Source organism: Balaenoptera musculus, chromosome 13, assembly GCF_009873245.2.
Source record: "Balaenoptera musculus isolate JJ_BM4_2016_0621 chromosome 13, mBalMus1.pri.v3, whole genome shotgun sequence".
NCBI lineage: Eukaryota > Metazoa > Chordata > Mammalia > Artiodactyla > Balaenopteridae > Balaenoptera > Balaenoptera musculus.
Window position 1 is genome coordinate 80,324,460 of NC_045797.1, and position 19,351 is coordinate 80,343,810.

Sequence of the window (19,351 nt, forward strand, 5' to 3'; positions counted from 1 at the left end):
GCGGACCAACACAGAAGAAAAAGAAAACACTGTCAAGGAGTAAGGGAAAGAACCCTAAGTTCCACCCCAGTCTCGACCCCATCACTCTTCCACACTTAACAATCTTTAGGGCTCCCTGGCACATGTCTCAATCTTATCCAGCGAGTTGTTTAAAAAAAAAAAAAGAGAATTTCAGTCTTTTCCTATCTTCAAAACAAAATGTTCTCTGTCATTTTGGAGAAACCCATGAACACAAAAACAGAAAAAGAAATTATTTAGACAAGATCAAAACAACTGGAGGTTTTCACGGGTGTAAGCTGCCTGGCTCAGGAAGGCTTGGTTTCAGAGGCAAGGCCAGAGCCGCCGGCAGCAGCGGAGACGGACGGGGGCGCACAGCGATGCGGCGGTAACTGCACGGAGGTCAGGGCCGGGCAACACACGTGTTGTTTTGATAATAATAATCTAGGTTTAATCAAAGCACTTTGGATTTGGATTTTGAAATGACCCTTCTTTGCCATGGAAACTATGTACTTCACGCTGTGGAAACAGGTGGCATAGAGAGAGTGTAGCTTGCTTCTTTGTCTTCTCAGCCTTGAAGATGACCAGGTGGAGAAAGAGACCAACAGATTTTCCTGATTTCCCTATTTCTTCGATTCCTTCCTAAAAACCGGACTCGCTGTGGCCTCGGTCTTTAGGAGTCATACTGACCGATAGAGAAGGCAGCTCAGACAGAAAAGAGTACAAAATTCGAGAAGATCGGAGATGAAAACGTACAAAATTATATATATATATATTTACATATATAATAACATGACATATCTGCGTACAACGTGTCTGGGACAGTTGAGGAAACTATACAAGGATGTTCAGCATTTTCCCCTTCCCACATGGATTTTCGACTAAGGAAGACAGCATGAGGAAATGGAGCAAGAAACACAAAAATTATATACAATTACAGGTGACAGCCAAGGAGTTTGGGGGCCAGGGAATCACGGGATTCTGCTCTCTCCATTCCCTCCTCGCCAGCTTTCTCCTATCCAATCGGAATGATGGCCTGAAAAGTGAATGGCTGGTCAGGAAAGAAGTAGAGACACCCCCGACCCCCTACACGTGCATCAGCAAGTTCATCAGCTGTTCTCATTGGGCCAGATGTGTGGCACATCAGAACTGGTGAGCTGAGAGGGCAAGAGAGGATTATAGAATCTTCCTGTCTTGAACGGCTAGCGAGTTCTCACCCTGCCCTCTCTGCCTTAACTAGCAGGCTGCATTCAGTAACATTCAGGCCAAGCTACTGATAACTAGATCGACGATGCTGGCCGCCGGCAGCCCCTTTCCTCCACCTGGTTCACCATCAGCGTTGCCACTTCTCGGAGCACAGGAGCTGGGTTACTGAGCTCTAGGAAGGCAGAGATTTCTCAGTGTTCCTTCTCTTTCTCCCTGACCACCTTCCCCAGCTTCCTCCAAGGTGATTCGTCTCCCGAGAACCTCCTGCTCCAGCCCTGCTGTAGCACTAAGCCCTGGAGGCCCGCTCAGTTCACCCCTTTTCTTCTTGTCTCCCTAACGATACACCTGGCAGCTGATAACATCTGAAATGTGGGACTCCTCATGTGCATGACTGAGCCTGTTTCTCCAGGCCCACAGCTTGGCTGTCAGCGCAGCTTTTTAGCAGCAAGAGCCCAGATTGTAGGAAAGCAGGTGAGGGTAGAGGCAAGAGCTTTCACGGCTAGCTTAGAATTTTTTTTCTTGACCCTTATGAGCCCCTCTTGCCTGAATTTATAACCCCCAAACCTCAACTTCTCTCCCCATGTAGTCTTCAAATAGTTCCCCTCTGTAGGCTCACCTATGGGCCTTCCTCACTTTTGGCTTTACAATGAACAGTACAGTTTTTTTCAGGATTTTAGAATCAGAATCAATCTCATCTATATTCAACTCTGTTTTACAGATGAGGAAATAGAAATCCGGAGAGGTTAAGTGACTTGACCAAGGTTACACGTCAGTTCTGACTAGACTGAGTGGAACTAGAACCCAGATATCTTGACTCCTAACCCAGTGTTCTTTCCACTATCCCATGATACTTTCAAAAAGCAACATGCTGGAAGAGAGAGAGAAGGTGCCCATTTTATGTGAATTATATCCTCCAATCCTTACATTATTTAAGAGCCAGGGCAAACTGTAAGACACAGTAAAGGAGGTTAAGTGGGCACTATAGTTTTAGGCAAGCAAATCAGTTTTTCTTTTTGAGGCTTCCCTAACCGGTCATAATGGAAACATGAAGCAGTAGCAGCCCAAGGGACAAAACACTTAAAGCACAGAAAACAGATCCCATTCAATCTACCTTTCCCAACCATGTCAGGTTAGCCTTGGGATGTTAAACCTGTCATATTATTCCCAAGGCCTAGCCTAACCAATTTGGGGACACTCTCTTCCAAAAGGAGAAATCACATCTCCCCAGTTTCTTGTACAAAAGAAAAAGAGAGTTTGCAGCATTATCCAATCCTAGTGTCCCATTTCTGAGCCCCTACCTGGGCTACATGAGGGTGTGAAAATCTCAATTTATCCAAAGAAATGAACTCAGAGCCTCTCTTCAGCCCACATTACCTTCTCAGCAGCCCCCAGGAGACTCACAGTCATTTCTGGCTAGCAAGCTGAGAAGATATAACTAGGGGTCCATTCCATCCCTGCCTAGGATACATAAAAGTCCGGTGGGTGAGGAAGGGAAGCAGAAGGGGGCCCTGATTACCTCGCGAGCTTGCTGGTGATGAGAGAGGACTTTCGCTGGGGCAGAACCTGTGGGGTGGGGATGTGGTCACCAGTCACCAGGTTCTTGTCTGGTCCTGTACTTGGTAGCTGCTTATTCTTCATCTTGGCTTTGGGCATGTTATAGTCTCCTGAGTCAAAGTACTTTTGCCCTTTCTGGAGTCTCTTCATGAGGAAGTCGGAGCCTCCAAGCTTTTGTCCTAGGCTTGGATATCTGGCCTTTAGCTTTGCCTCCTCGGCTCTCTCAGGGAGCGTACCTTCTTTCTCCTGTGTGTCCTGCTTCTCCTTACCGGTCTCCTCCACAGGGTTCTCCTCCTCTTGTTTCTGGGACATGGTGGGATCGGGACTGTGGAGTGAGGGGACCCAAGAAGTCAACCGGAGAAGGGAAGGGGGAGGGGAAACGGGACAACCTGCACTGCTTCTTTGGCTCCTGTCACTAGGGTTGCTCAGTCCCTTCAGAGGTTCTTTGTTTACACTTCAGAACGTTTAAAACTGATCAAGAATTAAATTGATCAAGTGCTTTAAATGTCTTATATCACAGCTCTGAAACAAACGAGCCAGTGACACAAACAGGAGAGCAAGTTTCCCCGATTTTTCCTGTCCATGCAATCATATTGCTTTCCTGAGTAACATTTCCTTCCTTGTTTGATCTCAAATCAGGAGGTAGTCAGAAAGACTAATCCAAGCAACATTTCTGTAACCTAACACACACAGGTTAATAATAAAATAACTGAGGGATCTGAGCAGTAAGACAAGCACATGGTAGTATTGAATTTACTTCAAACAGTCAATCCTTCCTCAAATTTGTGTCCTTTCATACAAATTCCAGTGGACTTTTAGTTATTGCCTAAATTCAGCCTCAAAATAAGTCAGTGGAGTAGTCAAGATTAGTATTATTCCCACTTCATGAAAGGAAAAAATGGAGATTAAAAATCTAAAGGGGAAACTCTTGACCTTCAGAGTTGACCGAAGGTGGGAATGGTAAACATCTTGTCACTGGAGGAATGTAAATGATGGTCCAAGTGAAGAGTGAAGACTCTTCCCAATGGTCAGACTGGTGATTATTTGGTCTAATGTTTTAGTAGCAGGTTGACAATTAGTTTGAGTGTCATATGTATGATGTCTTAATTCATCACCCCATGAGTCTGCCTCTCTCTCCTAAATTATTTTATGGGTTATCATAATTATGGAAAAAAAAAAAAGTGTTGCCTAACAATACTGCATTTAACTAACAAATTTTACATGGGCAACTTTGAGTGAAAATACCATATATCTTAAATTATTAATCAACTGTTTTAAGAGGATGACATATTTAAGACAAGTGTGTTAACTCAGATTCCCAGGAATTTTCAGGACAGTTAACACTTGTATAGATGAGTTAACTGTAAACATCAGCTTGCTTTTAATATTTATTGATGCTTTAAAACAAATAAAATATATACAATTATTGAAACATAAACAAATGAAAATGACTTTTAATGGAAATTATATTTTTAAAAAAGACCTAATTTTACTGAGATGTGCTTTCTTCATTGGTATTTAATCTGGCTACATTTATTCCTAGGGCTTCCTCCATCTTAAAGAAGTGTAATACTTTTGAACACATTTTAAACTTCATCTTAAAATCAGGTATACTGCAAGTAACCTTAAAACTTTAGGTCAAGGAATTTCCTAAGATGAACTAATTGCTATGATCATTCTCCCATAATAATGATAAATTTTAATTCTTTACTATTCATTGTTTTTATAACCTCACTTTTATTTTTTGTCATATATCAAGGGAAATGAGGGGTGGTTTATAGTAATAAACACCTATATTAAAAAAGAAGAGAGGGCTTCCCTGGTGGAACAGTGGTTGAGAATCTGCCTGCCAATGCAGGGGACACGGGTTCGAGCCCTGGTCTGGGAAGATCCCACATACCGCGGAGCAACTAAGCCCGTGAGCCACAATTACTGAGCCTGCGCGTCTGGAGCCTGTGCTCCGCAACAAGAGAGGTCGCGATAGTGAGAGGCCCGCGCACCGCGATGAAGAGTGGCCCCCACTTGCCACAACTAGAGAAAGCCCTCGCACAGAAACAAAGACCCAACACAGCCATTAATTAATTAATTAATTAATTAAAAAAAAAAAAGAGAGATACCTCCAAATAATGATCTCAATTTCTACCTTAAGGAATTGAATTAAAAAAGCAAACTAAACACAAAGTATGAAAAGATAGGAAGTAATAAAGATCAAAACAGAAAAAACTAAGATAGGAAAAAGGACAACATAGGGGAAAGATAAATTAAGCCAAGAGATGAATTTTTGAGATCAGTAAAATTGATAAACCTATAATCAGATTAGTCAGAAAAGATAGGGAAGAAACACACAAATTACCAAGATCTGAAACAAGAGGTGACACCATTACAGATTCTGCATATATTAAAAAGATAATAATGTAATATTATTAATTAATGTCAATAAATGTGATACCTTAGATGAAATGAAAAAATATCTTGGAAGACACAAACTATGAAAGCTCATTCAAGAAAAAAATAGATAAACTGACTAGTTCTATATATATTAAAGAAATTGAATTTGTAGTTTAAAACCTTTCAGTAAAAATAATTCTAGGCTTGGAAGGTCTCCCTGGTGAATTCTACCTAAGAGGAAGAAATAATACCAATTCTACACAAACTCTGCCAGAAATTGAAGAGAAAGGAATATATCACACTCATTATATGAGACCAGTATTAACCTAATAACAGAAGCAGACAAAGACATTACAACAAAAGAAAACTACAGATCAATATCCCTCAAGATTATAGATGTAAAAATTCTTAACAAAGTTTTAACAAACTGAAACACAAATATATTAAAAGCATAATATACCATAATCAGTGGAGGTTTACCCTAGGAATTCAAGGTTGGTATAACACACAAAAATCAATGTATTCACCATATTAACAACCTCTCCAAAAGAGAAAGAGAGAGCAGAGAAAAACCATATGATCTTCTCAGTAAATGAAGAAAAACATTTACCAAAAATCTAATATTTTTCTGATAAAGACTCTCAGAAAACTAGGAATGGAAACAAATTTTCTCAAAGTGACATAGGGCATCTATGGCAAATCTACAGCTAAACTCATACTTAATGGAGAATGACTGAACGCTTTCCCTGTAAGGGTAGTAACAAGGAAAAGACATCTTCTCTCACCATTTCCATTTAACGTTGCACTGGAAGTTCTAAATCAGCGAAATAAGGAAAAAAAAAGATAATAATAAATTAAAACATCCAGACTGAAAATAAATAAATAAAATTGCCTTTACTCACAATCTTTTTTTTTTTTTTAAGTAAAACATACAGCTATCATAGAATACAGTCATCCCACTGTTAGGCATTTACCCAAGAAAAATGAAAGCGTATGACTACACAAAGACCTATACACAAATGTTCATAACAGTTTTTATTTGCAATAAACAAAAACTGAGAAAGACTCAAATATCCACCAACAGATGAATGGCTAAACAAATTATGGGTATATTCATACAATGGAATACTACTCAGCAATCAACATGAATGAACTATTTATGAACACAAAACATGGATGAATCTGAAAATAATTATGCTGAGTGAAAGAAGCTAGACAAAAAAAAGTACATACAATATGATTCCATTTCTGTAAAACTCTAGAAATGCAAACTAGTCTATAGTGCCAGAAAGCAGATCAGTTGTACCTGGTTGAAAGAATCAGGGAATGAGTGGTGAGAGGGAGGATTTCAAAAGGGGTTTACATAAATGTTCACTATGTTGGTTGTAGTGATGGTTTCATTAGGTTTATACATTTGCCAAAACTGATAAAATTGTGTATGAGTTATTTATTGTGTGTCAATTATGCTTCAATAAAGCTATTTATGTTTGTTTTTGAAATTAAAAAAGAGAAATCTAAAGAAAGGGAAAGATGAACTTCAGGGGTAAATAGAGGAATGCAACAGAGCTTCCCTTGACAATACTTGATTACCCCTCCATAAAGACACTTTTTAGGTAACTGAATATATTTTTTAATATTTTAAGGAAAGTGATATATTAGCCTGCAAAGTGATACATCATCTTGTTTTAATATTACAAACATATTCCTCTGACTGAGCTCTAACTTACATTAGATTATCTAGAAAACAGGACTTGAAAGAGTTCATTGTAAACAGAAATAAACATTTAATTTTGCAATACATTGAAAGCAAAGTCAAGTTTTTAAAAGGCTTTGAAGGGGTTAAAACTCACTGATTGGGCTGTATATCTTTATTAGGATATCTTTGGCAATGCTCTAGCTTGGAAAACTCTTTTATCCTTTGGCATGAAAATATGATTTCATAATTTTAGACCTGACCTGAAATGCCAAGACTACTGTCCAAGTGAAACTGTTTACTGGACTAAGTTCTCAAATGAGAGTGGCAATGGCCCAAATGTCCCTTTATTTAACTTAAGGATTCAGGAATCCACGGTGCTATCTAAACCAGTTCTAGCCTTTTTATATGCATTAAACTTATTCTTTCTCTTGTCTCTTGACCACTTAGTCCTAGAACTTTGAAATAGGAAGGAATCATGGGAATCAACCTGCCCAAGTCTTTCATTTTAGAAATAAGATAAATATTCAGAGAGAGAAAGTAATTGTTTCCAGGTCACAGGGTGAGTTGGGGACAGATTAAAATCTGGATTTAGATTTCCTGATTCTCAGACTAAGCTTTTCTCACACCACTGGATCTCGTCCCATCCCCAACCCCTGCCATAAACACACACACACACACACACTGTACATTCATGATTTGTCTACTTTTCTGTATGGGTTTTATATTTGGTAATAAAAAGCATAAAATAAAGAATAATGTTCATTATTAAATTAATTGCTATTGACAAATATTCCCATGTGTTTGCCTTTGCACTAATAAATTAACATTCCATTTACAAAATAGAATAATAATGCTTAATGAGTATTTACCACTTGCCATGTGCTATGTTACTTTTTAATGAATTATCTCAGTGATTCCTAACAATAATTTTATCGTGTTTATATTGTTATTTCCCCCACGTCACAATGAAAATTTTACACAAATAAGTGATCCAGCTAGATCGCAAACCCAGATTTGTCTAATGTTAGAGCCTGTGTGTTAAAACAATAAACTAAAGCACCTCCTGGATTGGTGAAGAAATTTTTTCTGTATATATGGAGAATGAAAATTTACATATAATTGTATATATAAAATTATATATAAATCATATATAAATTATAGATATATTTTTGAAAGATAATTGGAGCTTTATACCCCACATTTAAGCAATTTCTGAGAGTATACATTCTTCAGTGGGTATAAACATATCTACATCCTTAAACAATAAAAATAAAACATTTTTTTACTGTTGATTGACCATGTCCCAACATTAATTTAATAAATACTTAGCAGCTACACAGACTATATAGTCCGGCCACCTAACTGGATGCCTTTTTTTTGAATCCTTTGGTGAAAAGATGATCACTGCCTCAGGAAATCAGTGGCTTAATATATTTTCAGGCGGCTCTAATATTTATATGTTTTGTTATGAACAATATTGTGGTGGCAACATTACAAAGGGCTCTAGGGACAAAGCACTTGGCTAAAATGATGACTCTTCTACTTAAGTAGGTAGTCCTTGAGCAAATTATTTATATCTCTGAGGTTTGGTTTTCTCAAGTGGAAAATGGGAATAATAGCAGTAACTCCCTCCTAGGGTTGATGCAAGGACTGAGTGAGTTAAACGATGTAAAAATTTAGAACTGTGCCTGGTACATAGGTAAGTGTTATTGACACAGTTGCTTGTATTATTATTAAGTAATAGCAAGTATTGAAATGTACCTGTATATCATATACTGTTTTACGTGCTTTACAATTTTTGTTTCAATCTTCACAATAACTCCACAATGAATGTATTCTTATTTTCCCTTTCAGATGAAGAAATCAAGACACAGGTTAAAAATTGGTCCAAGTTTGCAGTTGATGAAGTTGGTGTCAACCCCAGGCAGTATGACTTTTGAGCCCATCCTTGACCCTTGTAACCACTATGTTAGATCACTATTGCTATGGAGCTGATTTTGTTTGTGCTATATGGGCCTAACTAGCTTTAGTTAACCAAGTTCTGTATGTAAATTTTATGATGACATCCTTAAAAACAGTTGAGGTGAAACAGTTGAAGCCATGTTGTTTCTCAGTGAATGGAAAGAACATGGCCTCATATTTCAATGCTGTGTTAGTTATATCTGCTTTTTTTAAAAAATTAATTAATTAATTAATTTTGGGCTGTGTTGGGTCTTTGTCGCTGCACACGGGCTTTTTCTAGTTGTGGTGAGTGGGGGCTACTCTTCGTTGTGGTGCGCAGGCTTCTCATTGCAGTGACTTCTGTTGTGGAGCACAGGCTCCAGGCGCGCAGGCTTCAGTAGTTGTGGCACACAGGCTCAGTAGTTGTGCCTCGCGGGATCTAGAGCACAGGCTCAGTAGTTGTGGCTCTGAGGCTTAGTTGCTCCGTGGCATGTGGGATCTTCCCGGACCAGGGCTCGAACCTGTGTCCCCTGGATTGGCAGGCAGATTCTTAATCACTGTGTCACCAGGGAAGTCCTGGTTATATCTGTTTTGCTTTTGTTTTTGTTTTAGTTTTCTATGTCACTCTTTAATTATAGACTTTAATTCTTTCATTCTATTCCTTCTTCTAATACCTGGAAACATTCTTCTGTAAATGTTTTTTGATGTCTGAGTGTTCTACTTTTTACTGTTACTAGTATTTTTATATATGTGAAGTGTCTCTAACTTTATACTGAGATCTTTGAAGATAGGACCATGTGTTCTACATTTTTGTAGCTGCAGAGTATACTGCAGGGCCTCACCTATATCAACTAATCAATAAATACTCAGTGAAAATGACACAGTTATCACTGACACATTTTGTGCTGTAAATGTGATATGGTTTAGGAAATCTAGAAACCAAGGTTACTAGAATTTGTGCCAACAAAGAATCAATAATTTCTGAATGAGGGTTGCTTTTATATATTAAAGTTATATGGGCTTTCAGAGTATTATTTTCTGATTTATAAATTCACACTTTTGTCATAGAATTTTCAGATTGCTCCAAATCAAATTTTCAATAAATAGAACCTCTATTGTACAAACAACTCACATTACGACTCATTCCTGGAGAGACAATGCTATTGTATGAAAATATCACTGAAATAATGACACAAGGTTAACATAACATGAACAAAGGAAAACAAACCAAAAATATCTCATTAAGATTTGTCCTTGCTATAAACATGACATATACACATACACATGAACAAAAGCAAAGAGGGGGCATGTATAACATTAGTCATTAATTGTTTTTGGTGTGACAATAAAATGGGTAATATTTTCTTACTATTATTTACCTCCTATTAATACAGTTACTGCTATATTGTAACATTTTTGAAAACAGAAGTGTGCATTAGGTATCAAAAAGACCATGCTAAAATAATAACATTGTACAATTCCTTATTGTTTCTGATTTCTTGTTCCCCAAATGAAAAGGAGAGCATAATTAGAACCTAGAAAAGCATATTATATACCATAGGACTGTTGCTGGTATCAAATGAGAAAATTTAGATGAAAACATTTAATAAATGATATATAGGTCTACAAATTAAAGACTACATTTAGCCCAATTCTGATTAATATGACTACATTATGATCAATATATGTATTTGCCAGTAGCAATCATAAATAAAAGAGTTATTTCCTCACGATTATAACAATAGACACAGAAAACGCATTTGACAAAATTCAACACCAATTCATGATAAAAACTCACATCAAAGTTGGTATAGAGTGAATATATCTCAACATAATAAGAGCCATTTATGACAAAGCCACAGCTAGCATCATATTAAGTGATGAAAAGCTGAAAGCCTTTCCTTTAAAATCAGAAACAAAACAAAAATGCCCACTCTTGCCAATTCTATGTAACATAGTATTGGAAGTCCTAGCCACAGCAATCAGACAAGAAGAAGTAATAAAAGCATCCAAATTGGAAGAGAAGAAGTAAAACTGTCACTATTTGCAGGTTATATGACACTATATATAGAAAACCCTAAGGTCTCCATGAAAAAAACTATTAGAATTAATAAACGAATTCAATAAACTTGCAGGATACAAGATTAATATACAGAAATCTGTTGCTTTTCTGTACACTAAAAATGAACTTTCAGAAAGAGAAAGCAAGAAAACAATCCCTTTTAAACTGCATCAAAAGGAATAAAATGTCTAGGAATAAACTTAACAAGGAGGTGAAAGAACTATAGTCTGAGAACGATCAAACACTGATGAAGGAAATTGAAGATGATACCAAGAAATGGAAAGATATTCCCTGTTCTTGGATTGGAAGAATTAATATTCTTAAAATACCCATACTACCCAAAGAAATCTACCTATTTAATGCAATCCCTATCAAAATAACCATGACATTTTTCACAGATCTAGAAAAAATAATTCCAAAATTTATATGGAACCACAAAAGACCCCAAATTGCCAAAGCAATATTGAGAAAAAAGAACAAAGCTTGAGATATCATGCTCCCTGACTTCAGACTATACTAAAAAGGTACCGTCATCAAAGCAGCATAGTACTGACAAAAACCAACACATAGATTAATGGTATAGAATAGAGAGCCCGGAAATAAACCTGTACACTTAAGGTCAATTAACCTATGACAAAGGAAGTAAGAATACACAATGGAGAAAGACTGTCTTTTCAATAAGTGGTGCTGGGAAAACTGGACAGCTACATGTAAACAAATGAAATTAGAACATTCTCTAACACCATACACAAAAATAAGCTCAAAATGGATTAAAGACTTAAATGTAAGACCGGAAACAATAAAAACTTTTAGAAGAGAACATCGGCAGAATACTCTGACATAAATTGTGGCAATATATATTTTTTGATCTATTTCCTAAGGCAAAATAAATAAAAGCAAAAATAAAATAGAACATAATTAAATTTAAAGGTTTTTGCACAGCAAAGGAAACCATTGACAAAAAAAAAGACAATCTACTGAATGGGAGAAAATGTTTGCAAATGATATGACCAAAAAAGGATTAATATCTGAAATATATAAGCAGCTCATACAACTCAATATCAAAAAAATGAATAACTCAATTAAAAAATGGGCAGAAGATCTGAATGGACAAAGACATACAGATGACTAACAGGGACATGAAAAGATGCTCAACATCACTAATCATTAGAGAAATGCAAATCAAAACTATACTGAGATATCACCTCAAACCTGTCAGAATGGCTGTCATCAAAGACCACAAATAACAAATGTTGGCAAGGATGTGGAGAAAAGGGAGCCCTCGTACATTTTTGGTGGAAATGTAAATTGGTGCAGTCACTGTGGAAAACATCATGGAAGTTCCTCAAAAAACTAAAAATAGAGCTACCATATGATTCAGAAATTCCACTCCTGCGTATATATCTAAAGAATATGAAAAAACTAACTCAAAAAGATACATGCACCCCAGTGTTCACAGCAGCACTATTTAAAATAGTCAAGATATAAAAGCAACCTAAGTGTCTATCAACAGACGAACAGATAAAGAAGAAATGATATTTATAGATATACACACACACACACAAATACACACACAATGGAATATTACTCAGCCTAAGAATGAAATTCTGCCATTTGCAACAATGTGGATGGACCTAGAGAGTATTATGCTTAGCGAAATAAGTCAGGCAGAGAAAGACAAACACTCTATGTTATCACTTATATGTGAAATCTAAAAAAAAAATAAAACAAATAAATGTATATAACAAAACAGAAACAGACTCACAAGTATATAGAACAAACTAGTGCTTACCAGTGGGGAGAGGGAAGGTGGGAGGGGCAAGATAGGGGTACAGGATTAAGAAATACAAACTACTATATATAAAATTGATAAGCAATATGAATATATTTTACAGCACAGGGAAATATAGCCATTATTTTGTAATAACTTTAAATGGAGTATAATCTTTAAAAATATTGAATCACTATGTCACACATGTGAAACTAATATAATATTGTAAATCAACTATACTTTAAAAATTACGTATTTCCTCTACAACTGTTTATTGGTATTCTATATCTGATTGAGAGAGAAAGTGATGAAGCCTGTGAACAACATGACAGCCTCATGTACAGTAAGGCATTGCTACATTTTTTCAAGTGTTTACAATATTTCAAGAGGCATATCTAAAAACAAGATGGTACATGATTAAGATAAAATGCTATAAATAGGTACATATCATCCATCAACAAGTCTAATATGACTTGAGTCCAAAACACTCTAAGGGAAATCATTAACATAATGAAAAGATATAAAAAAGAACCAAATGAAACTTTAAAAAATAAAAATACAACATCTGAAATTATAAAAGATAACAGGATAGGATTCACAAGAGATTGAATATTTCAGAAGAAAAGATCAGTAAACTTGAAGACTTGACAATAATAATTACTGAAAATGAAGTACTGAGAAAAAAAGAGACCACAAAAGATAAATATAGCTTCAATAAGCCATAGGAAAATTTCAAGTAGTCTGAAATGTCTGAGTCCCAGAAAGGGGGGATGAAGCAGGAAAAAATATATGAAGAAACAATGGTTGAAATTTATTAATATTTGATAAAAACTATAAAACCATAGATCCAAGAATTTTAATGAACTCCACAGAAGAAACATAAGGTCACACCAAAGCATATCATAATGAAATTGTTGAAAATCAGCAATAAAAAAATCTTAAAAGCAACTTTGTTTCTGTAGAGAGAAAGATAAGAATGACCACAAAAATTATTCAAAAGAGGAAAGTGAAATGCTATCTCTGAATCACTGAAAGAGAAAAAAAATGATCAAATTCTAATTCTATACCTAGCTAAAATAGATTTTAAAAAATGGATGTGGATCAAAGACTTTTCAGACAAACACCATCTGTTCTGAGTGAATGCCAGGACACCCAGATGAAACCAAGAATCTGCATGAACACCATCCTGGCATTCAGGGCTTCCATAATGGGGAGTGTAGCAATAAAATGCTATTATCTGAACCAGCTTCTACATATTGAAAAATGACCATCTCATTAATTGGTTAACTCAGAAATCTATTAAGTCATTCAACACACCTGGCTTTCAGTGTGCCAGGTACTGTGCAATATACTAGGGAATAAAGTAAATAAAGCATAGTCCCTGACCTCACAGAGCTTACAGGTTATCATGGAAGATAGAAATATAGGTGGAGGATTATAATATGGTGTCATGGATACAATGATGCAGACTAGCCCAAGGAGTGATGAGAACCAAATGGGAAAACACCCAACTCAAACTAAAACAGAACAGCAACAACAACAAAAACGAAAACAAAACCATTCAACAGAAAGGACACTTTTATAGGATCCATAGCTCTTAGGTAAGAGGAAAGGGGATTAAGTACTTTCAAGTAGCTAGGATACAACATATGTAAAGCACGGAGACAGGAGGATACTGTAATGTTTGAGCACTACATCAGCGTAGCTAGAATTCAAGATGCTTAAAGGGATATGTGAGGTTAGAAGTCCAAGAGCTCATTAGGACATAAAATATTAACACTGTAGTACGTTCTGCTAAGGAGTTTGAACTCTATTGTGAAGGCAACAACCATTCAATGGCTTTAAGAAGGTGAGAGAATCATTAGGATTGTAATTTCAAAATATTTGATAGGAATATGGAAATTAAATGGAGAATAATACTGAAGAGAAGTAGCAACTGGTATTTTTTACCAATCTAGGAGAGAAATGAAAAGTCTTGAAAGAAGACAGTGACGGTGAGGATGAAATAAAGGCAAATTCAGCAAAACTTTCCAGTAGACATAGCTGTCTGTCGTCACTGGACGTATGCTGCTGATGATGTAGAATATCAAGGTGGATTTTCATTTTACTCACTTTTGTGAATCCCCAGACCTTTCACTACATAAGCTCCTAAGCTTTAAAAATATGTCATTTGATGCCTCATTCATGTCAAGCCTTAAGAAGTAATAAAGAAGGACCAGTAGAATTTAGGGAATTCAACTTAGAGCTCTTAGGTACCCAGATTGCAAGCCTAAAATCATCTGACCTTTCCTTCTTCCTGCTGAACTGTGTTATGAATAAGCTGTAGATGCAGTATTTCAAAACACTAATTCCTGTCTTCATTCCAGTTGTAAAAATGCCAAATTGAGAAAGGGATGAAGGGGGTGAGTAGCAGAAATCCCTCAATTAGAAAGACGGAAGCAACTGCAGGAGCCAAAAGCTTTGTGCTATTTAACCCCATCAAGGAATAATAGAGCCACCTGTAACTTTTTAAAATAAAAAATCATGTATTAAATACCAAACATAGTCATTCATACTGGGTACTAACTCTAGAAATAGTCATTAAGAAAACCATTTAAATGCTGAGAGCCAACATTGAAATAATGTTGCTATTTCTTTGTTTTAAAGGAAATTGGGAATCTGAAGTAAATTTACAGTCGTGTGTGTGTGTGTGTGTGTGTGTGTGTGTGTGTGTGTGTGTGTGTGTGTGTGTGTGTGTGTGTGTGTGTTTATTCCTAGATTCAGTACATCAGCTGAGCAAAACCCAGAATGAAGTTTAGGGCTGGAGATTTCTGGTGAAGAACAGGGAACTGAGGAGTGCAAAACTGAGATTCAAGAGAAGTAATGAATTTCAAGAGCCATTTGTAGTCTGCCCATGCTAAATGCATGATTTCACTTTGAGTAAGGAAACTTCCTTCCTCAAGGAAAATCTTCCTTCCTTTGGGTGACAAGAAAATGTCGCCCAAAGTGCCCTACCTAGACCCAAGTAAATTATAACCAAAACAAGCAGTCAGGAAATCAAATATCTGGGTGGAGGTTTCTGTGATTGAGGTCAGGGCAGTTGGGCAAGTTCATGAGTGTTACAGTCAGACAGTGGCTAAAATATTTATACATTTCTGTGATGAGGACAAAAAGACTGCCCTTCTGCTTCCAGAGAGAAGGAGAGCTTCTGTACCTATGAAAATGGTACAGATATCAGAGGGGCCACCTTCCCTGTCCTTTTAAAGCTCCAGAGTCCTTCCCCATCCACTCTCACCTATGGCATGTTACTGAGACTTTTCTACGTTGTCTGACACCTGTGACATTTTCCACCCTTTTAATATTTTCTTTGCCTTAAAAAAATCAGAATCAGATATGAAGCTGTTAAATTCCCTTGGGGTAGCAAGACTCTGCCCAGCTTCCTCTTCTACCCATACTAACTAGATAGACTTTTAGAGTGGGCACTTATACCTGTGTGTTAAATGAATGTATAAATTTGTATATTAATTAGTTAAATGTTGATTTGGAAGGTTGGGAGTATAATAAATAAGAAGGAAGTGAAATAGATACTTATCTCATTCCAAGTAGATCCAAAGGCCAATAGTTAGATGTTACAGAGAAAAATATATTGGCTCATTGTACTTATTTCTAAAACTTAAGTATATCCAGGAACACTTTACAGGGCAGTCATCTCTTAGACATTAGATGACCTCAAACAGAGAATATATGAATCACCAGCAGCTTCCTCAGATGTTAAATGAGGCCAACTTGGAGACCCAGCAGAGACCCAAGTTCTGTGATCCTTTGACTATTCCTCATGTAGATCATGGGGTCTGGGGTATCTCAAACTCATCTTAAATTACAAAGACAGCATACAGTGCCATTTGCTTATTGTCACCTTTGACTAGTCCCACTGGGGATAAGCCTCTTTTAGAGAATGCTTTCTCCAACTTTTGTATGATAATTTCACTTGAGGAATTCCTTGGATCTCAAGGATGCATTATCTAGGACCAGTTCGTCACTACGGAAGTACAGTCATTCACACTAGAGAGACTTGCCAGTGGGAGAAATGCTTTTGAGTCAATTCACATCCTTTATGAGGCATTCCCATGAGAGGCAGAGTGCTCTGGATTTGGGGTCTTTATGACATTATAAACATGATCTTTTGTAGTACCACTAATTTTCCACTATGACTGTACTTTTTCTTTCTACCATTATGGATTGTGTGAGTCGTGAGAAACATCAGTATGTCCTATTCAGTCCTCTCTTCCCGGCGCAGTAACCAAGAAATCCAGTGCTCACTATCTGTTGACTTAATGGTTGAACCTGCTTATTTAGAAGGATGTACCTTCTGAGACATTGTGATAACAGCAGACTTAAAAGCAACATGTTCTTAGGGAAAAAGGTCTTTTTTGAAGATAATCTAATCTATATCTCCTTTGAGCAAAGAAGTAGAAAAAGAAGAGATGAAGTTAGTTTTGATGGAAAGATTCAGTTTTGACTTCAAGACTGGAAAGTGGTGGTGAGGATTGTGACACTGAGGCAACCTACCTGGGTTCAAATCCTGGCTCTGCTGATGATGACTCTTCCTTGGGCAAGTTTCTGAACTTCTCTGTGCATCCACTTCCTCGTTTATAAATGAGGTCCTAGTAGTACCTGCCTCATAGGGTTGTTGTGTTGGTTGAAGGAGTAATGCGCAAAGCACTTATAAATAGTGCTTGGCACATAAAGCGGTATATGAGAACAATACTAGCTGTTGTCACTGTTGTTTCATGGTTATAAAGTTACTGCATCCAAAAATGTAAGAGTTTGAAAGGCCTCAAAGGTCACCCAGTCTTGATCTCACATGGTAACAGGTTGTTTCTGTCTTTGGGATCACAGTAAAATTTCAGCTTCCACAAATTTTGCTGTACCTGTCAGGACCCAACTTCAAGTTTAATTGCTGTAGGGGGATGGTTGATCAGAAGCCCTTCCAGAGCCTGTACAGTGAGTACTTCTTTTAGCTTCTACCTCTCTTGGAAGGATCAGGACACCTTGATCCATATGCTTTCTTTGTAGTCATGGCTCTACTGCTGTTGTGGCAGAGAGTTTGATTGGGAAACTAACAACCTTCTATCACATTGTCTTCAAACTTGGAGAAGAGGCAACTCATAGGCACCCTCAGTATAGATGGGGTAATGTGTGTTCTGCTTTTAATTGTAATGATAACAGTTAACAGTGTTACCAATCAGTATTATTAGTTTTCAAATTTATACAAAACTTTGCTATTTTCAAATTGCATCTATGTAACGATTGCATTTGATGCTCAAAGCCTTTCTGCAAATGCATGACATGGACTCTTGGTTTCACATTAGAGGAAATGAAGCTCTGAAAGAGTCAAAATAAAGACTTTTTGGTAGAGCCATACCTGCTGGATCCCTGTCCAGTGCTTTTTCACTACAGCATATTTATTTCACGGTTACCCAAGAAAGAAAGGGAACTAACTGTTTGAATATTCCTTGGGCATCTGGGAGTTTGAAAGTCTGTGAGATGCACAGCATATGCTCCAACTAAAGATAGAATACAGGCTCAGATCCACATCAGGGGAGATTCATTGCAAATTCTCTAATTGATGATTTGTGTACATTTTCCTCAAGGACAAGTTGTTGTTTATATGAAGGTCTCCTGTCAGAGTCAGAGGTGAACCAAAAGGAACATATCTGATGAGTCTGACCCCCTGATGGGAAATGCCAGACTTGTAAATAAAAGGAAGCAGGAAAATAGCATGCATTGTTCTAAGCACTTATATATGTGAACTCCCTTACTTCTTCTCACAGCATCCCTATATGGCAGTACTGTTATATTCTCATTTTATAGATGAGGAAACTGAAGTCAAAAAAATTAATCACTTGCCTGAGATTATGTAACTGGCAGAGTCTTGTAGACTCCTTTAACTATTTTTATTTCTAGAAATAGAAGTCTAAATAGAAGCACAACTATAATATGCTATTTGCTGGGCTTCTGTGTTTCAGACGATCACAAATCCTTCAAGTTTGCTTGGTGTGTTTTGTAGTTTTTGGTTTTTTTCAGCATCACAGATAGCTTACTGAGAGAGTACAGGGAAAAAGAAAACTCCCAGAGTGTTCCCACATTCGATTAGTATAACACATGAAGATACAGATTTTTAAAAATTAAATTTCTTATAATTAAAATCTCTACTTATAAAACAAAATAAAATATTAGAAAAGAGGGCCTTTTAAGACTGAGCTCCTCAGATGCTCTTAAGAGATTTGTCATTGATCATTAATGATATCAGCTCTCTATGGCTTGCTTCCCACTCACTTACTAAGCTCCCAAAACTCTGAGATGCTCATGCCCGTCCCGAGAGCTTCATCTTAAATAGATATGCAAGGTCTATGTGCTGAGCTGATGAGATTTTGGCATATGGAGTTGGATTCCTCATTTGGGCTGTGATAGTGCTTTAAAGGGTACAAGTTCCACAATGCTGCAATTGCAAGTAAGGAAACTGGGAACTTTCCTGAAGGTTATGAAAAGGCAGGGAGGCTCTGAATCAAAGAACAGAGAAGGTGGTCATGAGGAGAGCTGGAAGGGTGGCTCTGAGTGTGTCTCAGGTGCAAGCCCCTTATCCTAAAGATTTTAAACAAGTGCCTCAAAAAAAACGTGATTATGAAGGTGAGAAAGAGTCTTTAAGTTGATGAGAACTACAGCAAATGATGTGGGTCAGAGGATCCAGCTTTGA

At 36.9% G+C, this 19,351-nt stretch overlaps 1 protein-coding gene across 1 annotated transcript; it reads right to left on the reverse strand.

The window, feature by feature from the left end:
• Window positions 1-305: 305 nt before the first annotated feature.
• LOC118905798 (alpha-endosulfine-like) lies at window positions 306-3,084 on the reverse strand. The gene is made up of 2 exons (XM_036872592.1): window positions 2,720-3,084; window positions 306-516 (listed from the first exon to the last, which is right to left on the reverse strand). Exons 1-2 carry the CDS (start codon window positions 3,067-3,069, stop codon window positions 306-308), a joined length of 561 nt encoding a protein of 186 aa, XP_036728487.1. The 5' UTR covers window positions 3,070-3,084.
• Between the last annotated feature and the right edge of the window lie 16,267 nt (window positions 3,085-19,351).

What these genes read in the sequence shown, in the direction of transcription:
- LOC118905798 (XM_036872592.1), bottom strand. Translation starts at nt 3,069, where the DNA reads ATGTCCCAGAAACAAGAGGAGGAGAACCCTGTGGAGGAGACCGGTAAG. An exon ending in ATCACCAGCAAGCTCGCGAG is followed by an intron (nt 517 to 2,719) that starts GTAATCAGGGCC and finishes CTGTTTCCACAG; the next exon opens with CGTGAAGTACATAGTTTCCA.